Below are 18157 nucleotides of genomic sequence, written 5' to 3'. Positions count from 1 at the left end.
TGAAGCACGGACAGTTGCGTAGGCGGGTGCGCTCGAAGCGGCGCGGAGCGGTAGCGGCTGGGATCGTGTAAAGATCGTAGCTACCGCCAGTTCGCCATGGTCCCACCTCGATCCCAACCGCTGTGTCCACCGCACCGCTTCGAGCGCAGCCGCTTACGCAACTGTCGTTTTGATCCGACTATAGCCCTCAGATGAAAATGCTTACGCACTGGTTCTAACAGCTAAACAATTTATTTACAAATACTGCGCGAGCAATGAAAGATTGTATAATTGGACTGCAATTTAGTTCAATAATCACACTTCATCGGATGCTTAATCAAGACAGTCTTTTGCAGATGCTATGAAAAATAACAAAGGTAGGAAATAACTTCGGAAAAGGTTCTGCGTGACTCTTTGCAAACCCGAAAGTCTAGAATGTCTGAACTTCGGAGATCTCGAAAATAAGAAGTTAAACTTCCGCACATCCTTGATATCATCGAACAAAAAAATCGGATGAGAAAATAGCAGCAAATTCCAGTAGAAAACTATGGCTAGACGGAGTTGGAAAAATAACACCCGCTGTAAAATACCCAAACACACACATAAAGATTACTGTGCATGGTAAAACTACTCCACCACAGTTAGAGGAAAAACAGCTTGTTACGCAAATGCTCATTGGCTTCCTTATGAATCGTCTGAGCTACCAGGAACGCTAGTTTGTGGGCATATTGACAAGGAGCTGGGACCCTCACAGTTCCTTGCCAATTGTAGTACAGGTGGCAGAGTTTGAACGCCAACTGAAAATAAGCGTTACAGTGGAAAATCACGAGAACACTATACAGAACAACAAAACGTGCCTTGTGATGTCTGTCTGGTGCCAAATTGGTGTCATCATAAATCACATTGTAGCACACCGGAGTAACAGTACCTTGGTTAACGTATTGCGGTACAAGATAGAAATCATAGCGCTCAGGTCTCGTAACTACAGAGTCGACAACAGTGCCAGGATCCGGATTTGTCAGTCTTGAATCTGGATTCCCTTTGAAAATCCTCATATTTACTTTCTTCGTCACAATGATAAATGCTAGTTTGATCTTGAAGTTTTTCTCCACTCCTTCGGCTCTCTCCACAGCGTCTGCGCAAGCTTTCTGTACCAGTCGTACCTAAATGTACAACATCTGGCTCGAAAACAAATGCATAAGTCCAGCAGTACAGCAAAGTTAGTAATAGCAACGAATAATAAAATTAAATACAGTCGACTCCAACCGAACGGGCACAAAAGGCGAAAAATGACCGTTTTTGTTTTTTTGAAATTTTTTTTGAAGCTATAGCGTCTTGAAATCCAAAATCCTACTGAGAAGAATGCTAATTCTCCACAATTACACAACAAAGTGAAGCATAAATCCAACCGCTACAAAATAAACAAGACGCCAGAAGAACTAACGAGGAAAGACTTTCAAGGACCATGAATATGAATAATGCCAATGGTGGATAATTACAAGAAAAAATCCCACTAAACTATGTAAAGTGTAAGAGGTGCCATAGAAGCAGTACGAACCATTAGACTAAAGAGGCGACAATAGTACACTACGTAATCCCATCGTAATCGGATATATTCGTTCCCTTGAGGGTGAATGAGGCATCAGAAACCCATCCGTTACTCACGAACATCGACTTGACCAGGTTCACCTGGAGATCGATCTTTCTGCATATTTCATCAAATTCCACCAGCATTCGTTCCGCTTGATTGATGTTTGATGTTAACAGAACGATGTTATCAGCGTAACGAAGATGATGTAGATGCCGCCCATCAACTTTGACACCCATTTTATCCCATTTCAATCCTCGTATCGCGTTTTTGAGAGTGGCACTGAATATTTTGTCGATTGCGTCATTATCACAGGATTTTGAAGTTTTAGTCGTGAAGTTGTTAAACAACTCACGACCAAAATCACGAAGTATCTTTATGAATGGAGCTAGGACGCCTTAACTCTCCACGGAATCATTGACTACTTCAGTCTCAAGTGAATCGAAGGCTATCTTCAACTCAATGAAACTGAGTACTCCCGCTATACTTCTATGAGTTTTAAACAATGTGTATGTATCAATCGTACTAAGCACTTTTCGCAACCCTGCTTGCTCGCATGGCCGTCCTTCATCTAATGTTCTTTCTCTCCTGTCTTCGACTACTCTTGTGAAGTGCTTGCAGACGATAGCCAGTAGGGAGATTGAGCGATAGGTCCACGCCACAAACCTACTGTTTCGGACTCTGTCTATGACGGCTGCAGGGGTGAAGAATAACACATTTCCCGCGTCAAATTTTTTTTTTCAATTCAGTTCTTTTTTTCAATTCAATTTCAATTTTTTTCAAAGAAGGAAACTCATAATATTAACACATCGGTCATAATTTTAGCTCTTTTGTTGTTTCTTCTGCACTCGCCCTTATCTTACAGAATAGAATTCCTTGCTGCACACGCAAATAGTATAAATTGCTTCAACAAAGAACGTGAACGTTCACCTTTCCCACATAAGATCAAACCATCTTACCTCTTGGTCCTTCACATAGGGAATTTGACCGTCGCCAACCCCATCCCTGTATAGAAAAATCTTCTCCGGAAGTGTCTTGCCGTTGCACTGGTAGTATTTGTTCAAAGCTTCTGAAAGAAACCATTAAAAGGATACGTCTTTGAACATCGCCTTTAACAAATATCCCTCGGATCACATTACAGATCTAATGATCTAGAAAGCTTGCATCTGTGAGTAATGGTCCCAAAAGCCTGCAGCTACTATGGCAAACCGTTCATTGCTGCAGCTCGCGCTGTTGTGACAAACACAATGGGATCAAAAACTGCCGCAGTGACATCAGTTCTTTTCAAGGTGTTACTGTATTTGTTCTACGTTCAACTTGCCGCAAAAATCAGTACTCTTTGTTGTCCACTATCTTGCTTATCGAACCACTTCTCCACCTGCATCGTGTTCCTTTAGAGATGAAGTTAACAGGACGTAGAACCAGCTCATAAAGGTCGAAAATCTACTAAGACTTCAAAGTGAACGAGCGTTATCATATTTTGATAACAAATTATGCTTACAGAACAAAGAAAAGCCTATTCTTTGATTGGAGAATAATCACTTTCTTTCAAGTTCCAATCAGATTTCTATCGCTTCAGAGCGGTCGCATTAGGGGGAATTATGCTGCTGGGCGACACGAACAGAACAGTTACTCAATGGAAGTTGGTCCTAGATATGTTTTTTTTTTTACTACTACCTGTGTTTCTTGAGATTCTCTTCACCTAGTAATTCTGAGATACTGAATAAAGAAGACCCCGAAAATTTTCAGTCACTGCTGAACACGGAAGTCGTTTGAAATACTGTATGAAATATTTTAAATACTTTCTAACTCTACACAGTACAACATGGAAATTGGCATTAAAACTCTCCGGAATCTCTCACACCATATTTCTCCCAACTCTGCCCCAAGGTATACTTTCATTGTGATATAAAACTCAATACCTTGGTATTCAAGAAACCTATCCAGGAGGCCGATATTGCTGGAATACGCAATTATGGGTCTCAAACAACACTCCGATATGCCCGAAAAATGTATTGTCCCACGGAGCAGACGTCGAACAACGGTAGTCGTCTAGTAGATATTCATGAGAATACGAATCTCGCCATCACATCCAGGTTTGAAAGGAATCGTCAACGCCATCAGCTTACGTGGCAAAGGACAACCCCTTAACGCCGGGAGAGTAGTGCAAGCAGAAGCTGAGAACTCTTTAACTACAGCTCGACCACGTCTTGACAGGGACTTCATCCTGTCGACTATACGAAAATCTAGGGCAGTGTTGAACTCTCATTCGATCCCGACCACCGCGCAGTTCTTCTCAGCTTGAAGTTAGTGTTCCAGAAAAGAAGCGTAGGAGTTAAAGCTCAACCAAATATTGGCATGGCAGGTGGAAGGACGATGAATGTAAAAAGAAAGTCCGCCCAGCGGGTGTCGACAAATATTGGAGTGCGGACCACAAAGAATCTTGAGGACGTCGAATCTTTCACTACTTGTATTCAAAACACTGCAAAAGAAGACGCTCGCAGTATTAGATCAAAGGAAGATCGTTGACCTTTTCAGAACGTGCAAAAAAGCAACAAAAAATACAGGAGCTTAACCACGCTATACATTTTAATGCCATCCATGAAAATCGGGCACGAATTTATGCAATAGTCTGATACTTCTCTCTTCAAATGTGAAAAATGTATGGTACAACACTAGGGCAAAGCATCCTAAAGCCGCAAGTTATGCTAATGAGAACACATCGGTTTTTGAAGGCTCTGTGCCTCTGCTCCGCAATTTCCTTTTATTTTCTCTGATACACAAAAATTCTTCTGAGTGACAATGCAGCCAGATCCCCTTTTTTCAATATTCACAAGTGATGAAATAGCAAAAGAATGTGTCTGCTCTCATCACACAAAAATTCCTGAGAACCCATCATAGGTGGTAAGAGTTACATCTATCGCAATCGTAGAGGTGCATTCTCAAATAAAAGTTGCACAAAACTCAGTTAGTTTAACGTGATCTGATGATCGCAGCAAGAGACTGGTCCCAATTAAAGACAGTGTATGAAATTTCGATATTTGGATCTCTCGTGAACAATCTAGAGTTCGGAGTGTAGCTTACTAGTGTGAGCGTGTCCACGCTCAATTTCTCCAATCTTTCTGAAAAACGGCGTAGGAAATAAACTTAGTTCCTTCGAGGTACGTTAAAGCGCGCTACCATTGTGCATGCGCCACCTCCACGAGCGAGCAGTCGAAAATCAACTAGGTTTTCTCGGTAGCCTATTCAAGCAGAACCAATTATTCGGATACTGAGGAAGCCGGAGCACACAAGTGTTCTAACGTAACTCGTAGGAACATACCCGTTCCCACGCTGTTTTTCAGGACGAGTAGGGAAATTAAGTAGGGCCGCAGTCACCCTCGTGATTTAGACTGCGAAGTTCATATTTTCCACGACCGGTACAAATATCGAAAGTTTCATGATACGCTGCCTTCAAGGATATACACTACTAGGAACGTCTATTAAATTATTAACTTCAAAAAGTATTTTACGTATGTTTCTTCTGATAAACCAAAAATGTTGCTGCCAATCATGCGCACTTGGATTCTGCGACGCTTTTTCGTCCAAAGAGCGGAGCCTCTCGCCGTTCGTTTCAGTTCAGATGCGAGTTTAAAAAACCCTGCGAACACTGCTTACAAGAAACTGTGCCCGTTTTTCTATACCCAAAACACGGGGAGGATGAGAGCAGTGCGGACGCTGTTTACGAGAGGATGGATCATGCATGTACCATGTAGATCAGAGGTGAAGTGTTGATAGAAGGTAGTCTTGTTGTTACTAACCTCCCATTTTTGTCTTATTTTTGCATTTACGGTGCAATTTTATAAACTTTATAGACGGTGTCGATTGTGAAAGTTGCACTGGTAAACAACTCAGCAACTCACTCAAGATGAAAAAGCCAAGGTTCGTCCCAAGCTCAGCTGGGTTCTCGTGAGGGCGTGTCTGCGAGTAGAACTTGGTGTAGTCTTGGTCCGTTGTAGACACGCAGGCACCAATGGTCTTCCCCCGGAGAGTTGAGTCATGGTACAGGTCGTATCCAACAATCATAGCCCTTTTAATCTAGAGCATGTGTTAAGTAATAAATAATAATAATAATAATAGTAATAATGACAATGATAATAATAATAACAATAATAACAATACTAATAGTAGTAATAATAATACTAATAATAGTAATAATAATAGTAGTAATAATGATAGCAATAATAATAATTAATAATAATAATAGTAATAATAATATAAAAGACTAGAAAAATGCTGAAACCAATTCAAAATTAGCGAAAACCTGCCGGAATTATTACTCTCCACAAAGCTCCGCCCATCTTACAGTTCATTTGCAAAGCGATTTTCAACACAATTGACCCAAAATTCCTGTTACGGCCTCGATCAGCGGCACGACCTCTTAGGGTAGAAAGTTGTACGCATTGCGATGGGACTGTAATAGATAAAGCTATGAATGTAAACCTGGAATGACTTCGACAATTGCAAAAGAAACTCGAGTTCCAAGAAATTCGACGAACATAAGAATATCCCGGTGAACAACGTATAACGGATATTTAAAAAAAACTTTTGGTTATCCTTCAACTTCCCACATACCCTAATAAAGTTAAAGATCGTTTTCTGAAAACAACATCTTCTTGAATTCGGCTTGCGTTTCGTATCAACAGTATGACAGAGCAGAAGTCATACAACCGGCGTGAAACGTGCTCTACCCTGGTAACGCGTTGCGCCGTAGGTAAAGACGTGCGAATCTCCCTTCCAGAGAATGGGAAAAGCTCCTCTGAGCTTTTTCCCTCGTTTTTCTTAAATAGTCTTTCATTCTTCTTCGAAAAATAGTTCAACAGAGACCTTGGCAAGGTCCTTTTTCCATAATTCTCGCGTTTGCTATGCGCCTACTTCGCCTCTAAGAACTTAGTTCCTATGGATCTAAATAACTTCATAATTTCTAGTTAGAAAATTATTTTCTTAGTATTACGACTATGAGAATGAAGGCCATTCAATCCCTAATAATTAAAACTGTAGAAAGGCGCAAGCCGGGGTCAATCTTGCGTTGAGAATTTCTCAACGGTCGTGAGAGGGGTGAGACGGAGCAGGAAGGTGTCGTAAGGCGTGTCAGAAGAGGAGAAATAATTAAGAGAGCAAGGAGAAAAAGGCGAGGGGATTGTCGGCTTCAAATAAACTCACATCAAGGGGTGCAAATGTGGGCATGCTAGAAGTGTTTTATCATTCTCAATATATCAATCATTCTTCAACACTTTCACAATCACCAGTTTTTCAGTTAGCTGTCGGACCTTCGAAGGTTAGCAGTGCCAGACTATTTACCGACAGAACAATACATTCTGCGAGAAAAACAGATAGCGCGAACAGTTTTTTGAAGATGTCGATGAGTAACATTGTTTGTAAATAGTAGGAAATAGTGTGAAAATGGTTCTAAAATGTGTTCTCCGTCGTTTCCGGTCGTTTTTTTCTTCTATTTTGCAAAAATTATGGTTCCTGCGGGATCGAACGCCCAACCGTTTGTAGCTACTGTCTAAGAACTGTGTCGTCGAATTGTCGTGAGAGCTCCCACATCTTTTCAGTTTATATGTGCGCATATGTACTGACTTATTTCTAATCTTTACAGTGAGATATCAATGTCGTCTATATTATATTACATATTTCTAATTTATTTGCAGCACTTTATATTAATATCCATTATAGCACTATTTATTAATATTTGCTATATTGTATTATTTAGTTTATTAATTAAGGGTCCTATTTGTTTCTCTAATTCTATTTATTATAACTAATTTTTCACTGTTAAATGAGCGGCCATACTAAAAAAGAATGAGAAAGAAAGGGTCATTTCCTGGAGGGTCTTCTATGGAGGGGGTCGTTATCAGGAGGGTTTTTTTTTCAACTACACGCTTGACCCTTGCGCAAACTGCAGAACAAGCGACAAAACTAAAGGAGATCTACGCTGCTAAGACAGACAACAAACACATCTGTCTTGAATGCAGCTCTTGGTACCCTTACTAGTAGTTTCTGTGCACAAATAACTCTTCAGCACATCGTAGCGTGTCTTGCTATCATCCGACAGGATAAGCACCATCATATGGATAGACTGCATTCCAACCTATAACAATAAATAACTGGAACATAGATGACACCTCACCGAAACAAGCAAACAAGCAACTACAAACTGACTCGGGTCATTGCTTCTTGTACGGCGGTGTGATATCCTCGTGCGGTCGTGTCTCTACAAAAGTGTCGCACGGGATTCCCATATTTCACTTGCAGTGCGCTGTAGATGTGTTCGATTTCATCTGCAAATTCGCTAAGAGCATTTACATGACAAATAAAAATTCTTGGATTTACAACTTGGAACAAATGATTCAATCGCAGTAAGAATAAGCTCAGTACATCACGGTACAGTAACGTGTGAAAACTGAGGTATACTACTACGGGATGAGTATATCTGTCACGAATTAGACTTGAAAGTGACTAGAAATTGTTAATCTGGAGAACAGTGGCACAATAATAGCAGTTTTGCAATAAACCATTACTAAAGTCATCTTCAAGATCTGCACATTTGTTTCCTCACAATAATGATGAAAGGGATAAAGCTAGAGAATCAGCAGATAGGTGGCTTGCGTCAAAAAATTCGCATGTTTTTCCTCAACCAGATTGTGGAGCAAAACAATCGAGGGCTTATTGTGGCAACATTGTTAAGAGACGGATGAAGAAATTCTCCTTATCTCAAAAATGAAACAAGACTGGAAAGAACAAGAAAGTTCTCATCCTACTTCTGTTCGAATGTGTTGGCAATTCAACGGCCAATGAAGATACTTTATTGTGAGTACAAATCGCTATTCTTTCTTTTGGAAAACAGATTTTTTGTGGTGTTCTCTTCCGAAACAATAAGAAAACAAGCCTAGGTCTAAAATATTTGGGGTTCCATGCCTTTGAAAATAATAAATTACCACTACCTAGAAACATCATCAAGTCATACATCCACTAACAGTGAAACTGTCCTGTTTACGCTGTCACTTGGCGGTAACCCAGCATCATGTATCCTACCATAGATGCGATAGTCGGAGCCGGTGCTCTGACCCCCTTCACTTTTCCACGGTTGGGGAAGGGACGTCCTTCACTTTTGAACGATTGTCGAACATATACTTATACATCACAATATATTAATACAATACATATATATATATATATATATACAAATATATATATAATAATATATTATATCTTATACATATATATATATATATAATCCTAAAAGAAGCATACCAACACGTAAGGGCGCATTAAAATTAAACCCTTCACTTTTGAGCGCTTGGCGAAAGTTTCTCTTTCTCTCGCATCCCACTCGAATGTGATAGACAACCGCCCCAGATGATGATAGGTACAGGCGACTGTAACTGGGTACATCCTCGAACACGGACAAAAACAAGCAATGGAAATTTTGGATCTGAATACAACTACCATAGCTATAACTTCGTCGGTGCCCACCAAGAGCAGTCATCTGGAGACGAAATAATAAGAATAAGAAATAAGAATAAAAATAATAAGAAAAATAGATGACCAAAATGGTGGTTACCTTTTCAAATGCGAAAATTACGACCACTGTCAAAATTTCGAGAACAAACATACTGATGAAATCACTTGAAAGGCGTTCTCCATCATTGCTGTTAGGAGCAATTACAACCCAGTTCGTTAACTCCACTCCACGAAAACTTCCATTGTTTTTTACAAGCTTAGCCCATTCGGCCCGTTGTCCTACATATCCATCTCGATTGTATCCAAAGAGCTGAAGAAGTCAACGTAATACAACGTCCAAGACATCATTTGGTATTTCAAACACACCTTCTCTGGTTCCAATTCTCTAGATTCGAAAGTGACGAGCTTATTGTGCAACGAAATTCCCCAGTTTCTCATTAGCATGCGACACCTCTCATTTGCGAGTATCTTCTCGATTAGTCGCTCTGTCGTGCGACGCCTTTTCTCAGGATCCAAGCGTGTGTGATTGGATAGCTCTCTCATGTGACGGAAGTCCCTCCTCATCGAATCAGTGAGACCCGTGGGATAAACTAGTTCAGGCAAAAGATAAGCCATTTGAGGCGCTTCGCCAGGCTGCCTCGGTTTTCCTTGGCTAATCTAAAGACAAAATACACTTAAATCATATAGGCAGAAAATATTACTGTAAGAAAGGATTTTAAAAAATGAAGCGATTAGCGTTGTTTAATCCGCTTGGAATCTACCAAAGTGTTCAACTTAAATTCAGAATAGTGTTGTGGTTTATGGACGCGTCCGCAGCCTAAACGATGACTTGTGGTGTCAAGTCGATGCATGAAGTTGGGATGGTGACCCAGTTCATGAACAAATCTGCCACCAATTTATCGATCAGAGAGATGAGAGGCTTGATTGGCTAAGCGCGGTTCCGCCCACGCTTATTCTGCGTAACCTCTCATCAAACCGGGTCAAAACGATCTGAAACCTGGTGTACTTGCATGAGCGATTGCATTCGGTGTAGCCATCGCTTTCGAACGAGGTGGTACCAACGTCAGTTCTGCAGTCTGAGTGGAAATCAGGCTTCAGGTCATTTTGACCCCACTATATCACTGAACTACACCGACATCCATAAAATCACGTTGATATTCGAGATTTAGATAACGATTATGAGCGTGACCGAGCTCACTGCCCTAATCTTCCTCAGGCGTAGAAAACTGCGTTTGCTCCTACGAGATAAGCTGGAACACGCCAATTTTGTGTACGAATCGCATTCACAAGCGAGCTGTCGAGAATCAGCTAAGTCTCTTCAGCACCCTATTCATGTAAAAGCAATATACTGCTGAGGGAAACGGAGGGTAAAGAAAGGTGGCGCGTTCTAGCGTAACTCATTGCAGCAAACGCCGACCCCACACCATTCAAAAGGAAGATTAAGGAAATTGAGCGGGCCCACGCCTAGATTCGTAACCTACACCCTGTGTTGAACTCTGTGTTTTCCGTTCGGCTTCCGTCAGATATACTGCTATTAAGTGTCGCACCTTTGAGCGCTGATTACGTTTCAACACAGAAACTGTTGCAGAACTACGTTAAGCACCACATTCTAGGAGAATCAAACAATCATTCACCAAAACCGGCTGTTTGTTCTCAGTTACAGTCAGGTCGTACTGCTTTAGAAAATATCCCTTCAGTGTCGTAGTTGTTCCGTCTGCAAGCGTGAATGTCGATTCTGGCGACATGTCATAATTTATCGAAGTTATGCGGTACATTTTATTGTTATATCTGAAATATAAACAGAGTTTACGTTGCTGAAAATTCTGGTCTTCGCTGGAAACCTACTTTGCAAAAACCGTTTCTCCCACTAAGCATTCTTCTAGTACTGCTTGAAATCGACTCTTGTCGCCTCTGACACGATCACGTTCAAAACACATCTGAATATACACACATGCAGATAATTGTGAATTGAGCTTGTATATCGCGAAGGAAGAAGCTTACAATCTGCCAAACAGATTGAGTTCGAATCATTTTGAAACGATTTTCTATGCAGAGCATAAGGTGGTCTTCATATTGGCGGACAGCCGTTTCAAATCCTGGCCACACTTCCATATTGTAATCACTAAGATAAGCCTTCTCGTCCTCATCAAAATGATTTCTTCCCATACGTTTCAGACCAACCATGTCCAAACAGCTGCAAACGCGATAATAGAGGGCAAGAGGTATTTAAGTTTAGATTCAACTACCAGCGAATGACGATGTTATAACAGTTGATCGTTTGAGCGTCATTTTGAGTGAACCTCACAGATGCGCGAAGCCGCACTGTTACAGATTCTCCGGTGAGTGGATGCAGTGCTTGGTATGATCCCTGGAGAACGAAATTTATGATCCTAAAATTCTTTGTTGTAGAAATCGTTCACTTCGAAATTGCGATCGTTCACTGTGTACAAGATCATCCCGTCGAAAATAAAGGTTGTTCCAATATGCTCTTGGATACGTTCTTGCTTTAGAATCTGATGACGGAAGGATTTCGATTCCACTTGAGGCTCAAATTCCACATGATACTGTGCACAGCAGAGATCCGGTTGTTGACTGAGCGGGACAAAGTTAGCCACGAGTTGAATACGTCTACCAGAAGTGCCTAAATGAGGTGGCTGAGAAGTAGAGAATCCCAAGCTTTAGTGCGGCCTCCTTAAAGTAAAACGATAAAGTTGCTGGCGTTAATCAATCCGCTTGGGATGCGCCCCCGCGTTCACTTCAATTCAGAATCGTTTGAGGTTTACGAACGTGTAACTGGCCTATACAATGACTTGCGGTGGCTAGCCGATGTGTCAAGTCAGTGTTTTTATCCTCCCAGACAAGTCTGGCAAGTGGCGAAGTGACACCGTTCTTAAGTGACAAATGGCGAGAACATTTTTCACTTAAGTACGGTTTCACTTCGCCATTTGGGAAATGTTCTTGAGGTCTACAAACATTCTGAAAGTTCGGTTCAAATAAAGGAAGAATAAATCAATTAAAAAATCACAAATCAATCATGAATGGTTATAACAATAATAGCAATAAAGTTTGGTACGTATTTACGTTTGCAAAATTAGGTTAGTACCTAGTGCACATCATCCGTGGATAGTTAATGAATAGTAATAATAATATAAAATTGGACATTCTTATTATCCTTCATCTAACACCACTTAGAGAACCGATGTGGAACTCTCATCCACATGTGTGGGAATGGCGCGCTCTAGCAACACCATTGCCTGGGCGAGTCAGGCGCGGTGTCTCCTCCGCTGAGCAGAGGTGCATAGCAATAACATAGATCCTGTGGTGAGGGTGGTCCAGTTCATGTGGCGCAGCTCAAGTGATGAGAATAAATCCGCCAATCGATCATGAGTGAATGGGTCGGAGCACCGGCTCCGACTGTCGCATCTATGCCGTTGAGGAAGAATTAAATAATAAAAAAAACTGGTGGAATATTACAACATTAACATTAAAAAATTGGTGGAACATTAGCTTGAAGAGATGAAGCTGGACACACCAGCTTCATCTGTTCAGGCTCAGGTTCCATTTTTTTTTCTGAAAAACATATTAAGACATGCGTTCTAAAGTTGTTCGATAAAGGAGGCTACTCGACTGATATAGACGGAGCGGTAAACGAAGATTGTCGTACATGATGAACGTCTCTTACCGCTCTTGTTGAAGTTGCTATTTGGCCGAGTAAAGAGAGAGGTTGGTATAGTCGCTAGTTTCTCAACGGGATCTCTAGAACTAGTACTGCTTCTGCACATGAAAACTTAATTGAATAGAATTTAAAAAAATAAACTACTTGAAACGCACCGAGTATCACCATCAACGAGTTTCAACGCATTTCCATTAACAATAGACGCATTCTGAAAAAGCTGTGTCCTTTACGAATTATTACTATCAGCTGTAAAATCAGGAAGGATTTCACAACCTAAAAATCTTACAGCATAAAACAACTTACAACAGACTTCCTGAGAATGTCTCTATTCGCGTTTCATGAATCTTCCAAGAAATCACTGATACCTTCTTATCACGTAAAATTCGTTAACAAGATTCCGCGAGAAACGAAAGAGGGTACACTGAAGCCTTCCCTTTCCAAGAAGGCCTCCACAGCTTTCAAAGCAAGTCAACTTGACGCGCCTGATTTGCGGCGCGGCGACGAACTGTGTCCATAGTCGGGACAAAATGGAGCTGAACCTCGGTACACTTGTTGAAGCGGAGCATTGGGTTGACGTGGAGAGGAGAGCAGATCTTCGTTTCCGAGAGAAGCTAGCGACGGTCTCACCTGGATCGCAGCTGCATACGCTACTGCCGAGCCTCATGTCGGTTCGACCCAACTATCACTTTTGTAGTCGCACAAGCTCGCAAAGCAACGCCGGCAACTTGCTCATACGGGAAAGAGTGTACGACTGCCGTCTTCGCGCTGTTTGAGGGCTTCACGTGCGCGACAGTCGAAATTCTATTGCGCTAAGCTTCTCGTAGAAATACACGCAACCTCCTCCTCACTTCTTGTTAAGTGCCAAAACCTATGAGAACCGGAATACCGAGATTTTTAACGGCACCAAGTCTTTTCTGGAATAAATTGTGGGAAGGGGCGCCACTTGCCGATGAACTGCTGTACTAAGTAGGTCACGTTAAATAATGATCAACTCCTCTTTGACCTCCGAGTAGTTTTTGCACCATGCGCGAGTTGAAGGCTACGAGGGTAAGGTTTAGTTTGGGGATGGTGGCACTTAACGCTGCCCTAATTGAACTGTACTCGACCTGCACTTAGATCGCAAAAAAACGTCCATGGAGCGCGAAACGACCGTTCGGGAGGTCATCACATGAAGTGGATAGCTGAGTCAACTGGGGCTTCAGAACTTAAGCATTAGTTTTTCACTGGTCTGACTATCTCTAATGCTTTGACCTCACCAAACCCTCCAAACAGGCCTGCTTGAATTTAACAGCTAAGTCATATCATGTAGTACTTCCAACGAAACCAAAAATAGCCTGAGCTGTGCCTTCTATGCATTTGCAAAGTGACGTGTAGTGAAGTGAAGTGACTACAGATGCGATAGTCGGAGCCGGTGCACCGACCCCCTTCACTTTTAGACGGTTGGCGAAAGGATCCTCATCACTTGATCCATTTGCCAGACCCCTTCACCTGACGATGATCCGGCTCCTCCCTATCGCACCTATGGAAGTGACGTCATCCGAATCGATATTGGCCGCAATTCGGGGAAAAAGTGTATTTGGGAGGGGGACTCAGTGGTGCTCTTATTTCCCGACGCTCTAACTTACTTTCTTCTCGTGGTAACTTTACCTTACATATCACAGATCCTCTAGACAGATGCATAGGTCTTAGGGCCCCAACTGACTTTATTATTCACTTCCAGAAGTAAGGGCCCTATTGTTGCCTGCAACTGCATTTTACCCTCGATTGGATCTCATTCGAAGAGTTCTAGTTTCGATTATGTACGCAGAATTAAATGTCAGTAGTACATGTTCACCTCCAATACAGATGTGCAAAATGATTGTCGATATGTAACACTTTGTTCCAGCAAATTCTCTAAAGGAAAACAAAAAACTGAAACGTAAACACAACGTACGCAGTCTAGAGCCATATTTCCTATCGAGTGCAAAGGTGAGTTCTGCGCCTGTCTGGAAATAAATTGAATACAGAATTCATACTGAGTGATTTCAAAAACCTCATAAAGAAGCTAGAGAGAAATTGCAAGAAATCGGAAAATATCTAGGCAAAAAAAAGTAGAGCACAATAACACATCAATAACAACGAACGAGTCCCTCTTGTTTGAATAGATGAAAAATCCCGCGCGAACACTTCTTCAACTCTCATATCCCGATATGGCCCTCTCACCTAGTGGCACATTACTGCCCCCCGCCCCCCGGTTATCCTCCTTTTGGAAACTGGATTCATCCTTTGGAACACACGAGCAAGATGGGAATATTCGAGGAACGTGAAGTGAGGAAGCGCTGGTTCAAGCAGTGACCACTACGCCTGCAGCGCATTTCACCGTAGCTGGTGATTCACGCCTACGGCTGGAGGAACGCCAATCTTGGCGCGCTTAACGCGTGAAAACGCGGGAGACGAAACGAGGGACATGTTTGATCACGTGGTGGAGGCAGTAAGTCCGGCTGAGGGGTGATCTCTCGAACACAATAGGTTTTGCCGTCATGCTTATGAAAGTGCTTATTATTTGTTTTTAGTGGATATTGTTGGTTTTAAGTAGACATGTCGATATGTATATGAGAACATCTCTGTTATATAAATCAGTAATTCTTATAAAAAAAACACTAGTAGAAAAAGGCAATGTGATCAAAGGCATCACCCCACGAATCTGAGGTGGTACGGATTTCACGTGGAGTATTCGTATACGGAGAGGAGGGTGATTCCTTCCATTTCTTTCTAATTGGCGTAAAAAAACGGCACGGAAGATGCGGCGTGTTCACACGGCTGGCGCGCTCCAATCGAACTCGTCGTAGAAAATAGCGCGCCGGAACGCTCCAAGCCGTATCTTCCGGGCCGTTTTTTGCGGCAATTAGGCAGAAATGGACGGAATCAAACCCCTCCTTAATCTACGATCCCGTGTACGAATACTCCACCTGAAATCCGCACCACCTCAGATTCGTGGTATGCTTTTAATGTAATTGTAAGCCCAAATTCATTCAAACGGTCTCACTACCTTGACTTAGTACGCAAACACAAGGGAAAACATATGGTTCAGGTTGTAGATTGCGGGAACCAGCGGAAATCCTCATCTTTTCCTCATCGTCGCAAAGAAAACGGTGTGGAAGACTGAAAGACTGTGTGTTTTTCCTTGCGGTTTCGGTTGCAACGCACCCACATACAAGCGCCGCATCTACGTACAAGAAGTCGAGGATCGTCTCCTCAGTCTCCTCACCAACCAGTTCAAGTAAAGCCCAATGAATAGGCTGGCGAGAGGACCTGAGCACGTGCAAGGGGACGTATTCAAACGTACGCCGTTCCCGCTCCGTTTTTCATGAGAACTATTGAAAGATGAGTGGAACTATGCTGATATTCCAAAATCAACAACCCGAACTCTATGTTTCTCTGGATTTTCCATTATCGGCCGATTCTGTGATACGCTCCGTTAAGCTTGAAATTTGTGGAATTTTTAGCGTTTCTATGTTCAACAGCACGCGAACGTATTTTTCAGCTGAATTGCTCAGTCTGTCCATAATCACATGAAAATCGAAGAAAACAACAGTATTATCAAGATTTCGTATAGTAAGCTTCCAAAGCCTAGTTTTGAAGGTTCAATGGCCAAGTTTTCGAAGAGCTATTTTAATCAGTTCAAATTTCGACCAAAAATAATCTAGAAGCTGAGGAAGCAGCTGACATATTTCTCCTACTCCTTCGTTGCAGTCGAGCACAAGGAAAGCTTTTGGCCAGCTGTCGAAAATCTTGTCCCTGGACCAACTACTGATTGTGCCAAGAGGGGCACTAAGCTCCATATTACGATACTGTCTGCAATTACGGTTCTTTAACCCATTGATTACAATGTCCGACGATCTTGGAGGGCAGCATCATAAAAATACTTCACGAATAGTTACCATATTGGCATTGTTTTCGCTGATTGCACCAGAGATTTTCTCTTTCAATCAACTTATATCTACTTGTCTTAGTGTCTGGCTGAGCAGGATCACCGACCAGCAGTCGCGAAGCTTTGGCAACCGGGCAATATGCAGACAGATGTCCACGAAGTCTCTCAGTTCATCGACGGTAGTTTCTGTCCAATCTTTTTTCTTCTTCACCATCTTCTGACGTCCATACCTGTTCGTCTAACTGATCATTCAGAAAGAGGCGAAAGTAGTCGATAACCATCTCATAGCCTTGGACATCTACATGGGGACCGTATTCCATGGCGAAAGTAAATCTGTGTTGGATGTCGACATCTTCAGCCCACGTTTCTTCTTTCTTCGTTTCTTCTTCTTTTATCAAAATCATCATCGCTTTCAGCCTGATTCCAGAGGCTGAACCAAGTTTTGAACAGCAACTTCGTCATCGATGAAATGCTTCATCACTTTTAATCAGTAACTCATCGGGACTTCAGCAAAGTCGTCGCTAGAGGCATTCATTATTGGGTGGAAAATTAAATGCTGAATTTGAGCTCTTCTGGCTACTATTTGTAGTTGTCAAACACTGGGGTCTTGAATAACGTCGAACATTGCATAGACACCAATTACTTCCAGGTTTCCATATATTTCTAAAGTGCCAAAAACGTGTCAAAGTCTTCAACTACGTTTTCATTTTAGTGTTACTATTTTTTATTCAAAGATTTACCTTTCTTAAAAAAGTTGAAGGAAAACCGTTTTTTGGCATATTGCCCGACGATGCAGTCAGACAAAGACATGACGTGCAAAAAAGATGCGTGGTGCCTTGGGGCACATACGCAAAAACGGCTTGGCCGTCAATGTGTTAAAAAGCGCACCTCATTTCAATTATTTCTGTGGTTACTTGGAAACGCGTCGCAATGCAACCAAGCTTTATTCGCCTGCGGCGGGTGCATACAAGAGATTCTAGTTTTTCAATGAGCAAAAGAAACGTCTCGCTGTCTAATTTCTATGCGAGTTACGCTTAGTTAAAAGGATAAAAGGATAAAGTAATTGGCGTATCAATCCACTTGGGATGCATCAACGCGTTTTACCGCAAGTCGTAATCGTTGAGGTTTTGGAACGTGTGTTGGTCTAAACAATGACTTGTGGGCTAACTGATGATCAGATTAGTGTTTTTATACTTCCAGACAAATCTGGTACTAATTCATCGGGAAGGGATGAAAGCCCTGGTAGATAGTAGTGCGTATTCGAACCATCGACCGTGTGGTCCCAGCGGATCTCTTACCGAATACCCCACACCCGCTCCTTTACAATTAGTTACCTTTGATAATTATTGTTGGTTGCCACCCATTATCCATGCTCGTAATTACATTGCTGCATGTTTCCTACCAAACAGCAGCGAACATTAATCATACAATTACCAACACATCCACTACCTCTCGTAAATCTTTGGCATGGCATATTAAATTGGTTTTGTTCCTTTTC

General features: G+C 41.9%; 4 protein-coding genes across 5 annotated transcripts; 2 read left to right on the top strand and 2 right to left on the bottom strand.

Annotated features, from left to right (window-relative positions):
* Positions 1–620: 620 nt before the first annotated feature.
* Positions 621–14697, bottom strand: RB195_016529 (uncharacterized protein; the record flags this gene model as incomplete). Of its 2 annotated transcripts, XM_064183105.1 has the most annotated exons (18): positions 621–776; positions 837–1142; positions 2527–2636; positions 5470–5644; positions 5875–6020; positions 7601–7700; positions 7772–7890; positions 9227–9383; positions 9440–9730; positions 10708–10861; positions 10919–11010; positions 11075–11267; positions 11320–11441; positions 11494–11714; positions 12756–12829; positions 12905–12957; positions 13053–13062; positions 13289–13413. In XM_064183105.1, the coding sequence occupies 18 exons, from the start codon at positions 13411–13413 to the stop codon at positions 621–623; spliced, it is 2604 nt and encodes an 867-aa protein (XP_064038988.1). The 2 variants fall into 2 exon arrangements, with proteins under 2 accessions (XP_064038988.1, XP_064038986.1); XM_064183106.1 differs by lacking the exons at positions 13053–13062; positions 13289–13413 and adding an exon at positions 14683–14697.
* Positions 13277–13522, top strand: RB195_016528 (uncharacterized protein; the record flags this gene model as incomplete). Its single annotated transcript, XM_064183107.1, has 1 exon — positions 13277–13522. The coding sequence occupies one exon, from the start codon at positions 13277–13279 to the stop codon at positions 13520–13522; it is 246 nt and encodes an 81-aa protein (XP_064038987.1).
* A 2111-nt stretch (positions 14698–16808) lies between the features above and the next one.
* Positions 16809–17093, top strand: RB195_016526 (uncharacterized protein; the record flags this gene model as incomplete). The annotated part of the gene is made up of 2 exons (XM_064183103.1): positions 16809–16838; positions 16914–17093. The coding sequence occupies 2 exons, from the start codon at positions 16809–16811 to the stop codon at positions 17091–17093; spliced, it is 210 nt and encodes a 69-aa protein (XP_064038984.1).
* On the bottom strand, positions 16830–17066 carry RB195_016527 (uncharacterized protein; the record flags this gene model as incomplete). Its single annotated transcript, XM_064183104.1, has 1 exon — positions 16830–17066. One exon carries the CDS (start codon positions 17064–17066, stop codon positions 16830–16832), a length of 237 nt encoding a protein of 78 aa, XP_064038985.1.
* Positions 17094–18157: the final 1064 nt, after the last annotated feature.

Source organism: Necator americanus, chromosome II, assembly GCF_031761385.1.
Source record: "Necator americanus strain Aroian chromosome II, whole genome shotgun sequence".
Taxonomy (NCBI): Eukaryota; Metazoa; Nematoda; class Chromadorea; order Rhabditida; family Ancylostomatidae; genus Necator; species Necator americanus.
The sequence above is the reverse complement of the archived record's forward strand: the minus strand, read 5'-3'. Positions and strand labels throughout refer to the sequence as shown.